We start from the raw sequence: 19,311 nt of genomic DNA, 5'->3' as shown, positions 1-19,311 counted from the left end.
TGGTTTACATAAAAGAGAATAATGGGCCAAAAATATAGATATAAATATAGATATAAAAACACATAAAGAATAGAAAATAAAAGGCGAAACGAATAAGGAATGTATATAATAGTTTTCTATTAATCAATGCCTTTTTGTTTGGAGTGTTCAAATAATAAGGAAAACATAAAAATTGCAAACAAAAATAAAAAATAGAGATAAATGGCGAAAAATTAAACAAATATATAGAAATACTCTTAGATAGATACTATTCAATGCTTAAATAAATTGTATGGTAAACTTTTTATTTTATTATCCACAAAACAAACTGCAAGACATTTCATGTTAGAAGCATATATGATCTTTATTTTACTTCCATGTTATATTTTGATTTGATTTGATCTATGATACTACATGCATTAAGGTGTTGTAATAAACAATAAATATGTGAGGAATTTGTACAATTCACATATGGTATGAATAAAAATATCATTAAATTGTCAATTCTTTAAATGACTTTAAATAATATAAAAAAAAAACTCTATGAAAGGGGTTTGATCCCGGGATGTCAGACACATTATAGCATTACAGTGTAAACAAAGTAAAGTTCGTTCTATAACTTGACACGACGCGACTGGTTTTCCCCCAATAATGCTATTTGATATTTGAAAAAAATCCAGTAGCAAGTACACCTATATGCCCTATTTCCAGTTTAAGGTACGTTTTATTACGCATTTAAATTTATTTTTAATTTTAGGGAAGAAATTTATGCGAACAGAATTTGCAGTTAATTTGCTTCCTGATCAGGTAAAGCGCAAATTTTTTAAAATATTTTCCAAATATTGTTTGCTTATTTTTCTTCCGGTTGTTTAGCACAGTGCTGTTCATGTCATTTTTTTCTATGTAATTATGTCACCCGATCGACAAAGTCGGGTGACATATTGCTTTTCCTCTGTTTCTTTTTCTGTATTATTATTATTATTATACTTCCACCTTTTTTGTCCGGCATGTTTTTTGGAGTGAAATGGAATCAATCTTAATGATAGTTCACTATAAGGTGGAACAAAAAATTTTGGGGTGCAGGTGGGTCTAAGACCATAAAAAATGGCTGCGGTTTCCATGGAAACAGAATAATTGTGAAAAATTCCAGTTTTTGGTTTTGGTGAATAATTTGGAGATTCTTAAACTCAGAATCATCATATTTTGAAACAATGTAGGTGCCAGCCATATACTGGTTTTGGATGATTTTGGCAATCATTGGAACTACTATGTTGCCATGGAAACTGCACCAAAAATTTCCAAAATATCAAAATGCTCCAAATTTTTTGAAACTTCATGGTAACGATGAGCAACATTGGTAGATGTGGAATTTGGCGTTGGAATTTCAAAAATGTCTGCCGTTACCATGGAAACAGAGCATAAGTGTCAAAATGCTCTAAAAACTTCAGGGTTTGGTGAATAATTTTGATATGCTTGAACTTGAAATCAACAAATTTTTACACAATATAGTTATCCACTATATACAGGTTTTGATTGATTTTGACAATCATTGGAACTACTCTGTTACCATGGATACAGGATCAAATATCTCAAAAATTTCAAAATGCTCCAAAATTGATGAAACTTAATATGATAGTTGACTGGCAAGTCTGGATGAGACTTTTGACTTTGGAATTTCCAAAATGGCCACCGTTGCCATGGAAACTGCAAAAAAGTCAAAATTTCTCAAAATGCTTTGAACTTAATGAAACTTGATGTCATTGTTAACTGGCTAGTACAGATAAGACTTTTGACTTTGAAATTTTCAAAATGGCTGCCGTTGCCATGGAAACAGCAGAAATGTGAAATTTTTTAAAATGCTCTGAATGTACTGAAAATTTACAGAAAGATGTATTGCCATGAATATATGTGCATTCACTGTTAAACCATTTTGAAATGGCTGCCGCTTAGTGGCAATAGGGGAAGGGTGACATCCACTATTGCTTGCAATGGCAATTCTAGTTATTATTATTCTTCCAACTATTTTGTCCGCCACTTTTCTCGGAGCCAATGGAACCAATCTTATTGATAGTTAAGTATAATAGGGAACACAAAATTTCGGGTTGCAGTAGGGTCTAAGACCTTAAAAAATGGCTGCCGTTGCCATGGAAACGGAACAATTGTGAAAAATTCCACTTTTTGTTTTTTGTGGATAATTTGGAGATGCTTAAACTCAGAATCATTATATTTTGATACAATGAAGGTGCCACCCATATACTGGTTTTGGATGATTTTGGCAATCATTGGAACTACTATGTTGCCATGGAAACTACACCAAAAATTTCAAAATTATGAAAATGCTCCAAATTTTTTCAAACTTTAACATAACGATGAGCAACTTTGGTAGATGCGGAATTTGGCGTTGGAATTTCCAAAATGTCTGCCGTTTCCATGGAAACAATGCAAAAAGGTCAAAATGCTCCAAAAACTTCCGGGTTTGGTGAATAACTTTGGTATGCTTGAACTTAAAATCATCAAATTTTAATGCAATATAGATGTCCACTATATCCAGGTTTTGAATGATTTTGACAATCATTGGAACTACTATGTTACCATGGATACAGGATCAAATATTTCAAAAATTTCAAAATGCTCCAAAATTAATGAAACTTAATATGATTGTTGACTGTCAAGACTGCATCAGACTTTTGAAGTTGGAATTTCCAAAATGGCCACCGTTGCCATGGAAACTGCAAAAATGTCAAATATTTTCGAAATGCTCCAAACTTAATCAAACTTAATATTATCGTTAGCTGGCATGTATAGATGAGATTTTTGACATTGGAATTTTCAAAATGGCTGCCGTTGTCATGGAAACAGCAGAAATATGAAACTTTGTACAATGGTCTAAATGTACTGAAAATTTATAGAAAGATATATCGCAATTCATAGATCTGCATTCACTGTTAAATTGTTTTGTAATGGCTGCTGCTTAGTGGCAATGGGGGAAGGGTGACATCCGCTATTGCTTGCAATGGCAATTCTAGTTTGATTTGCGACCATTTTCTCCTTTCACAATGTACATACAGTCCCAATTCTTACCCCATTTATATATAATTGTTGTTTTCAAAGCCCCGTATATATATTACACAATATCAAACACATTTAATTTTAAAATAAATTAATAAATTAATTAGACTTTATCAGTTTATAAACTTATGCTAAGGAAACTATTTGCAAAACAACAAACAAGCTGACAGCAGAGAACATTATCATAAGTACATAGTACTGAAATACACACACATTATTTTCGCATGCGCACTAAACCGTATAAAAGTATTTCACGTTAACTGCGGTCCTACTATACATACATGCGCAGAAACGCTTCCGGACGGCAACCATTTTTCATTTATGTTTACATTGGTTACGTTCGTTATGGTTTTCAATTGTGTCGTGTTTCAGTGTTCAAACCGACAGAGAAATTTTAAATGTTGTGGTTTCCCTATAATGAGATGTATATTTCCATTAATTCAAATTATTTCCCCTTTACTTCAATACAAAAACCCATAATCTACAAAGTAAACTATTGATTTTTTTTAAAGAGAAAATTTGCTTAATTTAAGAAAATAAAGAAAGCTTACTTTTGGGAACATTTTGGACAATGTGGAAAATTGAGCAATTCAGTGAGAATTAGGGGTTCATTTTCTTGTACATGCATATGTATACAAATGTATAGTGTTTTTAAAACATAACAGAAGAAGCAATATTGTGGTATGATTTGTCACCTTTATAAAAATGAGTTTCAATATTTTAACATCCAATTACTTTTTTTTAATATAATGCTTGTTACTATACCTGTATTAGGAAAAACATTCTTTAGTTCCATTAAATGTTGTAATGTTAAGTCCAGATTTACTGTACGGTCAGCTGTATGGCGTGGATCAAAAGACTGGAATGTGGTATAACCAGTCTCGGATGTACCTGCATTCCTTTCCTCAGATGAAGAAGCCAACTTTGGTTTCTTTGATGCCATGTAACATAATGGTCTTGGTTGAACATCTTTCCTCGGAACATTCCATGTACAGGATTTAGAGGTACAGCTCTCTGCTTCTGTTATTCCGACTTTAGCTCGGCTCAATGCAAATAAGAGACTGCCAATATGGCTACATGACTGTGCTAACCTAAAAATAAAAAAATAATATAAGAAGACTGTATTGTTGATAAAAATAAACATTTTAGTTACATGTACAAATTACATAACAAATAAATAGAGTATGGTTTCTACTATACTATTATTCATTAGGCAGCAACCATTTGATTTTCTGGGGGGGCTATGGGTTTTTTTTCTGGACAAATTTTTTTCACGACAAGTCGAAAACAATTTTTTTCTTTCAATTTTAGCATTACATATAGTGGCAGCTGAGGGTGAAACAAACAATTTTTTTTTCTCAGAATCAAAAACAAATTATTTTTTTCTCCAAAAACTGGAAACAAACTTTTTTTTCCAAAAAAACCATAGCCCCCCCCCCCCCCCAAAATCAAATGGTTGCTGCCTTAGTATATTATTTTTTTTTTTATATATTTAGGGGTTAAATCCTGATGTCTAAATGATATAAAATCTAAGAAGAAAATTACAATGACAGTGTTTAAGGTAAAATCTGGTATCTGATTTAAATTTAGTTTTCTATACAGACCTAATAAAGAAAATATGGGGGAGGGCAAAATTCAACAAAATCAGAACCCAAATGAATTTTTTTTTCACCTAAGCAATAAGTTTGTCAACCTATACACCTAGATCTAAAATATAAGGCAGCCCCTTTTTTTTTAAATTGTTAGTGGCACAAGGGTTAACTTTAATTTGTTCATAAGCACAAAATAATGGTGGAATTATTTTAAGATTTTTTTTTCTTCTAATATTTACCCTATAGGACACTGACAGTATCCATATTGCACCATAAAATCCCCACTATCTGTTTTCAAAGTGCATATATACACCTGGTATCTTTGTTTCTTCATGGATGCTTGACACATTGCTCGGATATAAATTGTCTGTTCATTGATCTGAAATCACAAAGAAAGATTTAAGTTTTGTATAAATTATTTGTTTATTAACAGCAGAGACCTATATTATATGTCTCTGTCAACAGTATTTTCTTTCTTCAAAAATATAATTAATTTTCCTTTAAAAAGTGATGCTTGTCTTTACAATTGAATATACACAGTATAATTGTTTTGTTTTTAACTGTTACTTTCTGCCAAAATACTCATCTTGATGCTTTTAAATGGCAACTACAAAAAATTCTAAGTATAAATTTTATAGTCTAAATTAAAGGAATTGCTGTGATTATTTGATTTGATATGTTTTTGCAGAATGATCTTCTTTATTAACTACCACATTTAAGAATGATGCAAGTTTTCCTGACCACAAATACAAAAAAATCACATATAAATCCTATATATTGAGCTGTGCAAATTGAAAATCTAGTCAATGTATTCATTACCAAAAATTCACACATCAAAATAATGAGTTTCTATAATTAAGTTTCTTATTAATTATGATTTTTAATGATCATGGGCATAAATATATATAAATTATAATGTTTTTTGTGTCTTTATTTTCATTTAATTATCTAGTGTTACCTCTATATATCATTTCAATTTAGTGTGCCTGTCATATTCAAGCCTGTTATCTTAAATATTCTGGGTTTTATTACCTGTGCCATCCCTACTTCTTGGATATCACCAGCATCATAATGTTTGACTGCCTTGTCAAGGCCCTTGAAATTTTGAGTTGTTGTCCCTGAATACGTAGGTCTTGTCACCATAAAATCGTAAATATGTGCAAATTTGATTATTGGAAATTTGGTTTGGTCACAGATGGTGTAAGTCACTCTGTTGAAGGGCGGGAGGTTTTCATTTTCTTCACTGGGAATCATCACATCACCCACTAGGACTGCTTGCTTGATAATCGGTGTTAAGGTAGATGAAGGAACTTGTTCTGTCAGTATGTCCGAAATTATCCTTTCTTTTTTCTTCTTTTCCACTTCAATATTATGCTCCGCGGCAAGAATCTTTAAAGAACTGAGATTTAACTTATTTAAACTTTCCCGGGTCGCCATGTTGGTATCTAGTGTAAACAAGTTGCCGTCCGGAAGCGTTTATGCGCATGCTCGGGATTTATCGTGAAAGGGCTTATTTAAAGTTCTGTTATCATTGTCATTTAAATTTTTGATTTGTGTTCCGACATAACATGAGAGGTTAACATAGAAAACATGCTACTTATAAACAAGCCATTATAACAGAAATATACTTTGCCTTTCAAAATGACCACCATTTAATGTTGAAGGTGGTGTTAGTTATAATATCTAGAGTACACACGGGAGAATGATATTGAATAGGGATTTTAATTATCATTGACTTTGAGAAGCTGTTTGTTATCCGTATTTATTAACCTGAATTTATGAAAGGATGACCGAGTTTTTGCATGAATGTATTTTCATATTTATCCTAGGACTTTTCCGTAGTATGCCGTCCATTGCTGTAGACATATATGGGCGTTTTTCAATAAAAGCGTACATTTCAGACCTAAAAAAAATCAACTTGTCTAAAATTTAATTTCAAGAGTTATTTTGAATACCTCTATAATAGACCTGTTTGTAAACAAAAAGTGCAATCTTAAATATTCTTTAAAATGATATTATTTTCATAATTTGTGTACTGTTTCGTAGGGAACTTTTGTCCCCTACGAAACTTCTTCTAAACACACATATTTTTTGCAATTTTAAATGTCTCCTATAGACATTCCAGTTTGTTTACTTTAAATACTAGAATTAGAAAATCATTTTTATCGATAAAGATTAGACAGTACTTCACATATAGGTTCAACTCATGTTACGTAGTGGACATTTTGATGCGTTTCGTAGTGGACAAAACCGTTTCGTAATGGACAAAAAGTTTCGTAGTGGACATCAACCCTATTATATGTTAATAAAAACATAATAAAAATTACATGAAACTAACCCTTGTTATTTGTTTTGCACGAATATAATTGAAAAAAGATTAAAAAAAGACTCCATGGTAGTGGTAGTGTCCACTACGAAACGTTTTTCTCCCATACTTGTTTCGTAGGGGACCGTTTCGTAAGGGACGTATTCGCATGCTTTATTTTTTCCCCACAATCCCTATATTGTAATAGTAACAAGACTGATTGTATTCGTCAAAGCATTTATCAAGCTGTACACTGATATTTTTTTCATAATTTTAAAACCAGATACTGAAGGAGATTTGACCCGTTTCGTAGGGGACATTATCAAAAATACGGTATCACTCTGGTCCATTTGATGTGCTCAATTTTTCTTACCAACAATTTAATTGCCGTTATAAAAGCATCACTTCTTTTGTAAGACCCTAATGTTTATATCTCTTGCAAACAAAAATTACATTGATTTTATAAACCTGTTTATTGGCAAATTTTAATGACTTCGTTTCGTAGTGGACAATTTGTGAGGGACACACCTTCTGAAATTAAAAAACCTATATTAAAAGCTGTTTATTAGAATATGTTGGCTCTGAACATACTTTTGAATTATTAAAGAACTTATGTAAAGTCAAAAAAACATTAATTTCTTAATTTTTTTACGATATTTTAGAGTATGAATGTTGGACAGGCGGTCTAGGGACATGCCATTTTGGTTGTTTTGGACCATTCAGGAGTCAATATCTTATCAATCCCTCTAAAAAATAAACTGTTTCTTTGCTTAAAAATGTTAAATCTAATTCAATGTACTGACTGCACAAAAAATTACTTGCAAAGATCAAACACATTTTTTTTTAAAGTGGCTAGGACAAGAAAATACGTTTTTATTGAAAAACGCCCATATATAAGACATATTCAGCATGACCTATTGGATAGACAGCCGTCTAGTTTTGAATGTAATATAGAAATACCATTGAGTAGTAGGTACTCAATGCTGGTCAATGTCAGACTTGTAGACAGGTCAGACATTATGATATAGATGGGGTTTATAGAATAGAGAATAACGGACCAATGGTCAGGGTCGTAAATGTGTACCTATGTAAAAGGATGCATTTTAATTGGCGAACATCTAGGCCCCCAGAAGCTGAGCAGTTTTTCATGAGGTGTCCAGATGGAATTTACTAAATAGCGAATAATGGATCAAAAGTTATTTTTCTACAGAAAAATGGGCCAACACTTAAAGAGTAGAGAAACATAGGTAAAAAAATGGAAAGAGAATAGTGAGTTGTTAAAACATAAAGAATACAGAATGAAGAAAAAAATAAATGGATAATATGTCCATGGGACACAGATGATGCACCCGCTTCAATATAACGTTATAAAGAGGTATAACCCGAGAACGGTAAAAGTGATGCCACCCAAATTCGAACTTGATCTGTGTTTTGCGGTAATAAGCATTGTGTTTAAGTCATGCCATTTGGTTAAGGTAGCAATAAACAGTTAGGAAAAAATACTAAAGTTTGCCCTTATGAATTTTACCATCCCCTTTTCATTGCTTTCTTGCAATATCAAGCTTACTGTTTGTGTCATATATGGGCATATGTATGTAATCAGAATCTTCCATAGATTTTATATCCAGTATATAAAATGGTAAAATATAATTTCTTTTTGGTGTATCCATGGCAACAATCTGCATTTATTTGTTATAAAATATTGCAAAAAGGGGGGAAAGATGTCACATATTTCCCCAAAATTTGGCTAAAAGTAGAATTTCAATCGCTTGAAGTAATACCTTTTCTGAAACTGTGTACATATATCATTCAGCAAATCCAATGAAAATCATATGTCTTTCGTCTCATTTTTTTGTAAAATTGCGTCAAAAACTTCGTGTCGAAAAAGAGTGTTTGTAAACAGTACATTAATTTCTGGACCGATGGCCACGTCTAGCTATGAAAATACGGATTGTCAAACAGAAAACAGCCCATAAAACATGTAAAAAATAATCTTGATGCACTTATAAACCATCTTTGAAGGCTAAATTAGCACTCATCTGTCTAAAAATGAATTTTATTACACAATAACTTTCCTATTTGAAAAATCCACCGGGGCCAAAATGCGAAACTAAACTCCTAACTGTGTATTGCTACCTTAATAGTATATATTTTTTTCAAATTTTCCCTTTTAACTTATTTTCTGAGTTCTGCTAGCTAATACGAGTAAAATGGCCCTTTATTTTTGAAAATTGGTTGAGTAATGAATATTTTATGAAGGTTAGCAGTTGACACTAAAACGCGACAAAAACTGATTTTAAAGAAAGGTGCCAAGTCAAAGTGTAAAATCTTGTTTCTCCCTCAATATTTAGCCAAATCTTAAAAACTGTACCTCTTTTGTCAGTTTTTAATGTTGAATATCTTAATAAGATCTCTGATGATGCAACATTGTATAAAATTTAGCAATTTCAAGCATAAAAATGTTAATCTTTATGCTTATTGCATACCAAAGACTTGATTAAAATACTTGGTGATAGGGAATCAATTTCTTACATCTGATTTAACTATACATTTAATATATGCCAAAATGTAACATGAAATCTTGATAAAAACAATAATTTGATATATTCGCAAGGAAAAAACCAACGCGTTCAATACTTAGGCTACTACATGCAGCCCAATCCATCAGAAGCAAGAGTTAAGCCGATAGAGTACAAATATAAGCCTTGTGTCAAAATGTCTAATTTTGGTTGCTAAGGACTGTAAACAATAAAATTGACATATATTGTCATTCTTAAACACTTAGTTTACTCAGCAGGTGATTTAGAATCTAAATATCAATAGATTTGTGGCATGAAAAGTCTTAAACTATACAATTCTGAGCTTGGTAAGTATGCCATAAGGTAGCAATAAACAGTTAGGAAAAAATACTAAAGTTTGCCCTTATGAATTTTACCATCCCCTTTTCATTGCTTTCTTGCAATATCAAGCTTACTGTTTGTGTCATATATGGGCATATGTATGTAATCAGAATCTTCCATAGATTTTATATCCAGTATATAAAATGGTAAAATATAATTTCTTTTTGGTGTATCCATGGCAACAATCTGCATTTATTTGTTATAAAATATTGCAAAAAGGGGGGAAAGATGTCACATATTTCCCCAAAATTTGGCTAAAAGTAGAATTTCAATCGCTTGAAGTAATACCTTTTCTGAAACTGTGTACATATATCATTCAGCAAATCCAATGAAAATCATATGTCTTTCGTCTCATTTTTTTGTAAAATTGCGTCAAAAACTTCGTGTCGAAAAAGAGTGTTTGTAAACAGTACATTAATTTCTGGACCGATGGCCACGTCTAGCTATGAAAATACGGATTGTCAAACAGAAAACAGCCCATAAAACATGTAAAAAATAATCTTGATGCACTTATAAACCATCTTTGAAGGCTAAATTAGCACTCATCTGTCTAAAAATGAATTTTATTACACAATAACTTTCCTATTTGAAAAATCCACCGGGGCCAAAATGCGAAACTAAACTCCTAACTGTGTATTGCTACCTAAGGCAAACAAAGTTAGAGAACGGGAACCAATTTCGGGACGGACGGACGGACGGACACTGGAAACACTTACCGCCCCCTCCGGTGACGGCGGGGCATACAAATATATAAAGAATAGAGAAAAATTACCTAACATATTAGAGAATACAGATATGAAGGACTCCCATCCAGACACTCAGCATATAACCCGATATTGTGTACGTTTGTTTTTGGCGTATGATAGTTCAAGTGTTCACGATCTTTTTTTATACAGAAATGCAAATAAACTATGGGCTAAATATCTGACCTTTAGACAATATCCTATGTCTGATGCAAGGTGGCTTTATCTGGCAATTGACTATAACTTTTTCTTAACCTGTACTTTTCAATCCTCATACTGTTGTATTTTTATATTCTTTTACAGTCGTCTGGTACACTAAGAAGATGAGTCTAGAATGGGCAAAGAATTTGTGTGGTATGTCCTTGACGGACCAACAGATGGAAAAAGTTCCACATTCAACCACTGAATTGGGTGTACATGTTACAATAAAAACTGTCCAAGCCTTTGGTTTACTCGGAACAGTTTTAGTAGGTCCTATTGCTGCTATCGCGAAAAAAGAAACCAGAAACATGCGAGGAATCCAGCACAAAATGACCAGAGCAGGTCGTGGGGGTCTCATACTTGGACTTGTCACGGGACCACTCATGACATTTTTAAAAGTTAAAGATGAAGACGAATATAAAATTTGGGACAGGTGTTACCGTTTGCGACATAACCGAGGACAGGTCAGAGTTGATCAGGGGTCGATTGTTGGAGCCGTTGGTGGCGCTGGGATATGTGCAGCTACTGGAAGTGGTGCTCTTTTTGGAGGACTTGTCGGGATGAGTTCTGGCATAATAGCTATGGCCATTTATAACAACGCCTTTGTTAAGAAAAACTAGCATTTGTAATATAGATACCTTATGTGTGATGGATGTAATCAAAATGTAGTGCCATAGTTTTACTATTCGTGAATTATATACTTTGTGCTATTGATATTGTCATTTATTTAGCGTTATTTTTACATCAACAATATGAAAAGGCAAATCTTATTACATCATTTCCAAAAGTATCAGTGGCGGATCCAGAACTTTTCATGAGGGGGACTGACTGACCTAAAAAGGGGTGGCTCCAGTCATTCTTCGGTGATTCCCTATATAATCAATCAAAAGTTTCCCACAATAGGTGGCGGGCTGGATCCGCCTATGAGTATTCCTTTAATAACACGACAAATCTTATTACAGCATTAATTTATAATGGGACTACATTATAGCTTTGCAAGTTTCCTCAGTTACATTTGTCAAAATTTGGAGTAAACATGTGTCGGTGTCGTGCAAAATCTTCCGAAGTTTACCGTAGTAAGACTTAAAATCAAATCTTCTGTGATTCTTTATTCAGAATTAATACAATTCAGGTTTTTCAATAAACAACAATGCATGTTTTGGGTAGACTTATTTATAAATTTGTGTTGTTGCTGATTTTAATGGGAGCTAATATCGCTCGAAACGTTGTGATTTGAAATATTAATGCTAAATGATGTACGGAAATGACAATCATATCGAGATGAATTGCGAGATTTCGTTTTGTGCACAGTGTATTGAGGAAAACACTGGCAACACTAGTGAGATATTACCCGGTGAATGGATACTGATATCAGTTTTTTTCTAACCTTATTAATACTAGTACCCTATAACGAACAATGAGGCTTAGACTGCTCGTGGCCTTTTGTATACTTGTTGGAGTCGCGCTCCCATGGCCCAAAATAGTCATTTATACCACAAAATATGTTGGGCTTCATATTACATAAAAACACAAACTTTGGCTATACATTGAAGATTGATACATCTGAATAGCTTATCTAAAGACTAAACGCTTTTACAACCCTATAAAGTTACAAAAAAAAGCATTCAATACTTATAATTACATTTTTACCTATAGGATCATGAAAACACGCCTTTTATCAATTTTTTATTTTATTTACCTGTGCGCTTTATTGTGGGACCTCGTGTCATCATGAATGAGAAGTTTTATTGAGTGATACAACTGCTTAAGGAATAACACGTGATGTGCAGTTAGCCACTCAGAATAACGTATTGTAATGAAACATACATCTAATGTAATTATTCATACATATTTGTTTTCATATCAAGGTCGGTGACGTCATTATTTTTTTCAGCAAGCATAATACTGATAAACACTCAATACGTTGTATGTATGTATACTATCAGAAACCCATTTCTTGTAATGGACTTCTGATATTATGTAAATCAAGGCAATAAATCAGGGTAACATGTGTGCATCTAGATCTGTAAATGTGTGTGTACTAATATAATAATCAGACTTAAAAAATAAATCTATAAACATACAAACTTTTCTCTCTCAGTTTTTACATAAAGAATTTGAATGTACAGGGAGGAGGTGAACTGGATAGATACCATTGCTGTTTGAATAAATTTGCTTGTTCATTAATTGTCTGTTCAGTTCTCTGAGTTTTTTCATTTGCCATGCTTTTTATCTTCATACATTTTTTTTAAATCACCATAAAAATTATGTTCGAACTCTTTCATCAAAGGTAACCTAGATTTCTAATATAAACGGTTTTTGGTACATTTCAAGACTAGTCCGATGCAGATGTCAGTTGCGGCACCAGAATCTTGAAAAGGTTGTCCTCATACATTTTAAGAAATTTCATCATAAAAGTTTTAAAATATAAAATGACATACATACATGTAGTTAAAATTAATGTTAATTAATAGTAACTGCTAAAAATAAATTGACAACTAATCACAACTAATTACTTATCGGTTTGAGCCATACCCCCTCCCCCCCCCCCCAAAAAAAAAATAAAAAAAACAATCCTAACCATCCGTTTGTAGTATGGAAACTTGTGGTATAATTTCAGAGAGATTCATACACTTTAACACAAGTTATTGTCTAAAAACTACAAAAATGTTGATTTGGGCTCCTTTTTTGTCCCTTAATACAGTTGGGACCATTACCCCCAAAGTAAATCCCAACCTTCCTTCAATGGTTACAAATATTGTGATTAAATTTAATTGATATCTATTTATTTATACTAAATTTATTATCCGTAAACCATCTGTCTTCGGACGACACTGACGACGACGACGACGTGATACCAATATACGGCCAAATTTTTTTTAATTTTTGCGGTCGTATAAAAACTTTAAATTAACCAATGAACAACGAAAATGAGATAAAGGTAAGATTATACCTATCAGACAGACATGTTATAATTATTCCACACATATAATATAGCTGAACTTTTGCTCTTAATATTTGAAAAACAGACAAAACACCAAACTTAACATTGACCAATGAAAAATGAAAATGTTAGATGATACCGACTTGACTGACATGTACACCTTACATGTCAATAATTCCATACACCAAATTCATTAGACCTACTGCTTATAATATCTGAATACGAACAGAATCAAGCAACGTGAATTTTTGCTCAATCAGTCGTTGAACCAAGACAAGAGTGCACACGCTGAAATATCTCGCCTTCTTAACTAATCATTGATATTATGTTGATAGTCCTAAATATAAAGCTTTATAACAACTGTCACATAAACTTATTTTACCAAGAAAACTAAACATTGACCAATGAACCATGAACATGAGGTCAAGGTCAGATTAACTATGTCAGGCAGGCATGTATAGCTAACAATTCTTTCATACAACTAATATAGTTGACCTATTGCTTATAGTTCAAGAAAAACAGACCAAAATACAAAAACTTAACACTGAGCAATGAACCGTGAAAATGAGATCAAGTTCAAATAAAACCTGCGCGACTGACAAATGGATCATAAAATATTTTCATACACCAAATATAGTTGACCTATTGCAATAAGTATTAGAAAAAAAAGACCCGAACTAAAAAACTTAACTTTTACTACTGAACCATGAAAATGAGGTCAAGATCAGATGACACCAGTCCTGCCAGCTAGAAATGAACATCTTTCAATTATTCCATACACCAAATATAGTAGACCTATCGCATACAGTATAAGAAAAACAGACCAAAACACAAAAACTCAACTATAACCACTGAACCATGAAAATGAGGTCATTGTCAGATGACACCTGCCGGTTGGACATGTACACCTCACAGTCCTTCCTTACACCGAATATACTAGACCTATTGCTTAATGTATCTGAGATATGGACTTGGCCATCAAAACTTAAACTTGTTCACTGATCCATGAAATGTGGTCGAGGTCAAGTGCAAACTGTCTGACGGGCATGAGGACCTTGCAAGGTATGCACATACCAAATATAGTTATTATATCACTAAATAATAATAGAGAATTTACCTTTTTATTCTAAGTAGTCACTGAACCATCCAAATTTGGCCAAGGACATTGGACATGTGACTAACGGAAACTTCGTAACATGATGCATCCATAAAGTATGAAGCATCCAGTTCTTCTATCTTCTTAAATATAAAGTTAGGAAGTTAGCTAACACCGGATCACTATCCCTATGTCAAGCTTTCTGCAACAAAAGTTACAGGCTCGACAAAAATGAGGTAAACGACAATGGACATGACAGATTGAAACTACAAAACATAAAGTTTCTTTTTTTACATACAATGTATGAAGCATCCATGTTTTCCACCTTCTAAAATTTAAAGCTTTAAATTATACAGCTTACGGCACTATAACCAGATAGTAATCCCTAAGTGTCGCAGGCGATACAATAGTACTGTATGCCATATAGTATGCACCAATTTGTGGTTGCTTTCAGATTTCTCTTTCATTTTTTTATAAACAAAGTCAATTATTAACGATTGGTCAAAGTAGTCCATCAAGCGTATCAGAAGGACATCAATACTAGGGCCAAGCGTTCCAACCCAGCATATGGTAGGGGAGTTCAACTTCAATCTTAATTGACCACAATTCAATTATTAAACTGCCGGCCACAACTTGTAAATCACTATCTCTTGAATATCAGTCTTTGTGATCCATCTGATGAGTCAAGCCCTTCCAAAATAATTTGAAGGTTTGTAGTCATGTTGTGCTGTTAAGCCACTGTTACATTTAAGGGGGATGGTTGAGGGTTTATAAACCTGTTTTACCCACAGGCACTCGTCTCAGAATGTGTCCCCCTATATAACACTAATATATTAAAGTATATGGGAATTTTTTTTCTGAGACAAGTGCCTGTGCTGGAGCAGCCCCCCCCCCCCATAAGTTCTGGATCCGCCACGAAGTATGGTGTGGTCATTGTTGAATACTGCAAGGTGACCTATGCATGCTTGCATCCACGTCCTTTTTGTCCATTTAAAAGTGGAATCTTTCACTTCGTTAATTTATTTTAAACAAGAGTGCACACTGAAACATCCGCTTTACTGATCAGGATTGATTTTTCATACAAATGCTTTTATCATGTAACATGTCCGTCAAACATTTTCAACTTACAAGCATTCAGTGGACCTACATGTACTGCTAACAGTATCTGAATAAACAACATTTTAGTATGAAATTTAAAACTCTTATCACGGTTCCATAAAATAAAGTTATCCTATTACTCACTTATGAGTCACTGGAATATAAACACGTCAGATAAACTATTTTTTAAGCAGTTGCTGAACCATGAAAATGAGGACAAAACAATGGTCATATGTCAAACCAAAACATCATGTAAAGTAAGGCATCCAAGTACAAGGTATTCTACCCTATATAGATTAAGCTTCACACAGATAGTTTATGCTGTCACCTTGCCAGATATGCATCCCTCTCTAGCAGGCAAGACAAAAAATCAACCAGATGCTCCGCAGGGCGTAGCTTTATACGACCGCAGAGGTTGAACCCTGAACGGTTGGGGCAAGTATGGACACAACATTCAAGCTGGATTCAGCTCTAAATTTGGATTGTGATTAAATAGTTGACACAGCATAGGTTTCTGACACAGAATGAATGTGTTCTAATGAACTTAAAATTTTTGTTTTCTCTTAGAGCAATTCACTATGCTGTTGAATATTAATCCTCTCAAAAAAATGTTTGAAGAAATTTTCTTTTTTATTTATGAAATTTCAAATGAGAAAAATTGAACCCAATTTTTTTAATCACATTCCCCTTTCCCTTATTCCAAAACTAATCTCAATTAAAATTTCTAATGGAGTTTGCAACAATAACTACTCATTTGAATACATCATAAAATATTAAGATGTAAAAAAACTGCTTGTTATCACTGAATGGTAAAGATTATTTTAATTTATCAGTTGGTAGTAAAAAGTGATATACATTGTATATTGTATATAACAAAGATTTAAGTTGATTCTGGACAAAGAAAGATAACTCCAATTAAAAAAAAAATCTTCCTATTGCACAATATTTTGCAATTAGATATTTCTTGCTTACTATTCTGGACAAAGAAAGATAACTCTAATTAAAAAAAAATTTGCTATTTCACAATATTGTGCAATTAGATATTTCTTGCCATTGCGCAATACTGTACAATTGAAAAGACTTGCTATTGCACAATACTTAATATAATAATTTTAGATCCTGATTTGAACCAACTTGAAAACTGGGCCCATAATAAAAAATCTAAGTACATTTTTGGATTCAGCATATCAAAGAACCCCAAGATTTCAATTTTTGTTAAAATCAGACTAAGTTTAATTTTGGACCCTTTGGACTTTAGTGTAGACCAATTTGAAAACAGGACCAAAAATGAAGAATCTACATACACAGTTAGATTTGGTATATCAAAGAACCCCATTTATTCAATTTTTGATGAAATCAAACAAAGTTTAATTTTGGACCCCGATTTGGACCAACTTGAAAACTGGGCCAATAATCAAGAATCTAAGTACATTTTTAGATTCAGCATATCAAAGAACCTAACTGATTCATTTTTTGTCAAAATCAAACTAAGTTTGATTTTGGACCCTTTGGACCTTAATGTAGACCAATTTGAAAACAGGACCAAAAGTTAAGAATCTACATACACAGTCATGACAGTTAGATTCGGCATATCAAAGAACCCCAATTATTCAATTTTGAAAATTTCAAACAAAGTTTAATTTTGGACCCTTTGGGCCCCTTATTCTGTTGGGACCAAAACTCCCAAAATCAATACCAACCTTCCTTTTATGGTCATAAACCTTGTGTTTAAATTTCATAGATTTCTATTTACTTATACTAACGTTATGGTGCGAAAACCAAGAAAAATGCTTATTTGGGTCCCTTTTTGGCCCCTAATTCCGAAACTGTTGGGACCTAAACTCCCAATATCAATACCAACCTTCCTTTTGTAGTCATTAACATTGTGTTTAAATTTCATTGATTTCTATTTACTTAAACTAAAGTTATTGTGCGAAAACCAAGAATAATGCTTATTTGGGCCCCTAATTCCTAAACTGTTGAAACCAAAACTCCCAAAATCAATCCCAACCGTTCTTTTGTGGTCATAAACCTTGTGTCAAAATTTCATAGATTTCTATTAATTTAAACTAAAGTTATAGTGCGAAAACCAAGAAAATGCTTATTTGGGCCCTTTTTGGCCCCTAATTCCTAAAATGTTGGGACCAAAACTCCCAAAATCAATACCAACCTTCCTTTTGTGGTCATAAACCTTGTGTTAAAATTTCATAGATTTCCATTCACTTTTACTAAAGTTAGAGTGCAAAAACTAAAAGTATTCGGACGACGACGACGCCAACGTGATAGCAATATACGACGAAAAATTTTTCAAATTTTGCGGTCGTATAAAAACTGGTATCTGAAAAACAGCTTGTCAACCATTACTGAAACCCACTCTTTTATTTTAGAGTAAGGAATAATAGGTATAGCATAGCCCCTGCTTTCTAAAACTGATGATTGGTGCGAGTTCATTCATATGTTCCAGTATTTTCTGCAACTGCTCCTGCACAGCTGTACAGAAATTTATGAAACTTTCAGAGAATCTAAATGACAAGATTCAGAAGTACTTTCCTTCCACTTATTTCATTTCTTCATCACAATGATTTTTCAGGTAAACTGTATACTGTAGTACACATGTGTATCCCCTTCTCATAAACTCTATAGAGTACAAATATATAAAATTTATCACAATCTGAACCATATGATGAGGCTACTGAACAGATCCTTGTTTTTTTTGTGATTTTTTTTTCAAAATCATATAATATTGTTCTCTCTTCCTCTTGTACTGTTGTTGTTACAACCATTTTAGGGTTTCCCTTATCAAAGTATGGACTTTATTTGCAGGTACCCTGGTACCCATCATATTCTGTACTTGCCTACACTTTCCAGAGCATGTTAACTTTCAGACCCATTTTTAAACCACATTTTTTACTTTTCTTACCTAGTCCGTAGATTCCTCTGCTAGAGCTCTTGTTATAGAAAGCAAGGGTAAGATTTTATGGAATACAGATATAATTTTAAAACTAACCCTAATTACATTTTTGTATTATTTAGAATTATCGATCAATGTGTGTTCTATAAGGATCACACTAGTCTTTCCCCTTTCATATGAGCTGTGTTGGATAGAAATCAACCTTATGCAACTCAACACCAAAACATCTGTTGACCTATTTCGGTTTTGAAAAATAATCAACAGAAAGTCTGGGACTGTTTGCAAGTAGCATCATTAATCGAATGCTACAAAACGGACTAAACTTCATCTTTTGTTTCATTGTATTTTGTATAAGAATGTTCCGAGATCAATCAGGGTCTTGTATGTGTACTTTTGTTTCACGAATGGATATCCATATCCTTCGTTTATTTTATTGTATGGATAATTGTGACTACATTTTGTTTCAATTGGCC

General features: G+C 32.9%; 1 protein-coding gene and 1 long non-coding RNA gene across 2 annotated transcripts; one reads left to right on the top strand and one right to left on the bottom strand.

Annotated features, from left to right (window-relative positions):
• The first annotated feature begins 567 nt into the window (after positions 1–567).
• On the top strand, positions 568–12,876 carry LOC139527108 (uncharacterized). Its single transcript, XR_011665266.1, has 2 exons — positions 568–696; positions 10,892–12,876. It is a non-coding gene; the product is annotated as an uncharacterized lncRNA (long non-coding RNA).
• On the bottom strand, positions 2,768–6,142 carry LOC139528936 (uncharacterized). Its single transcript, XM_071325183.1, has 4 exons — positions 5,673–6,142; positions 4,880–5,019; positions 3,814–4,139; positions 2,768–2,874 (listed from the first exon to the last, which is right to left on the bottom strand). The coding sequence occupies exons 1-4, from the start codon at positions 6,075–6,077 to the stop codon at positions 2,768–2,770; spliced, it is 978 nt and encodes a 325-aa protein (XP_071181284.1). The 5' UTR covers positions 6,078–6,142.
• Positions 12,877–19,311: the final 6,435 nt, after the last annotated feature.

Source organism: Mytilus edulis, chromosome 6 (assembly GCF_963676685.1).
Source record: "Mytilus edulis chromosome 6, xbMytEdul2.2, whole genome shotgun sequence".
NCBI lineage: Eukaryota > Metazoa > Mollusca > Bivalvia > Mytilida > Mytilidae > Mytilus > Mytilus edulis.
The sequence above is the reverse complement of the archived record's forward strand: the minus strand, read 5'-3'. Positions and strand labels throughout refer to the sequence as shown.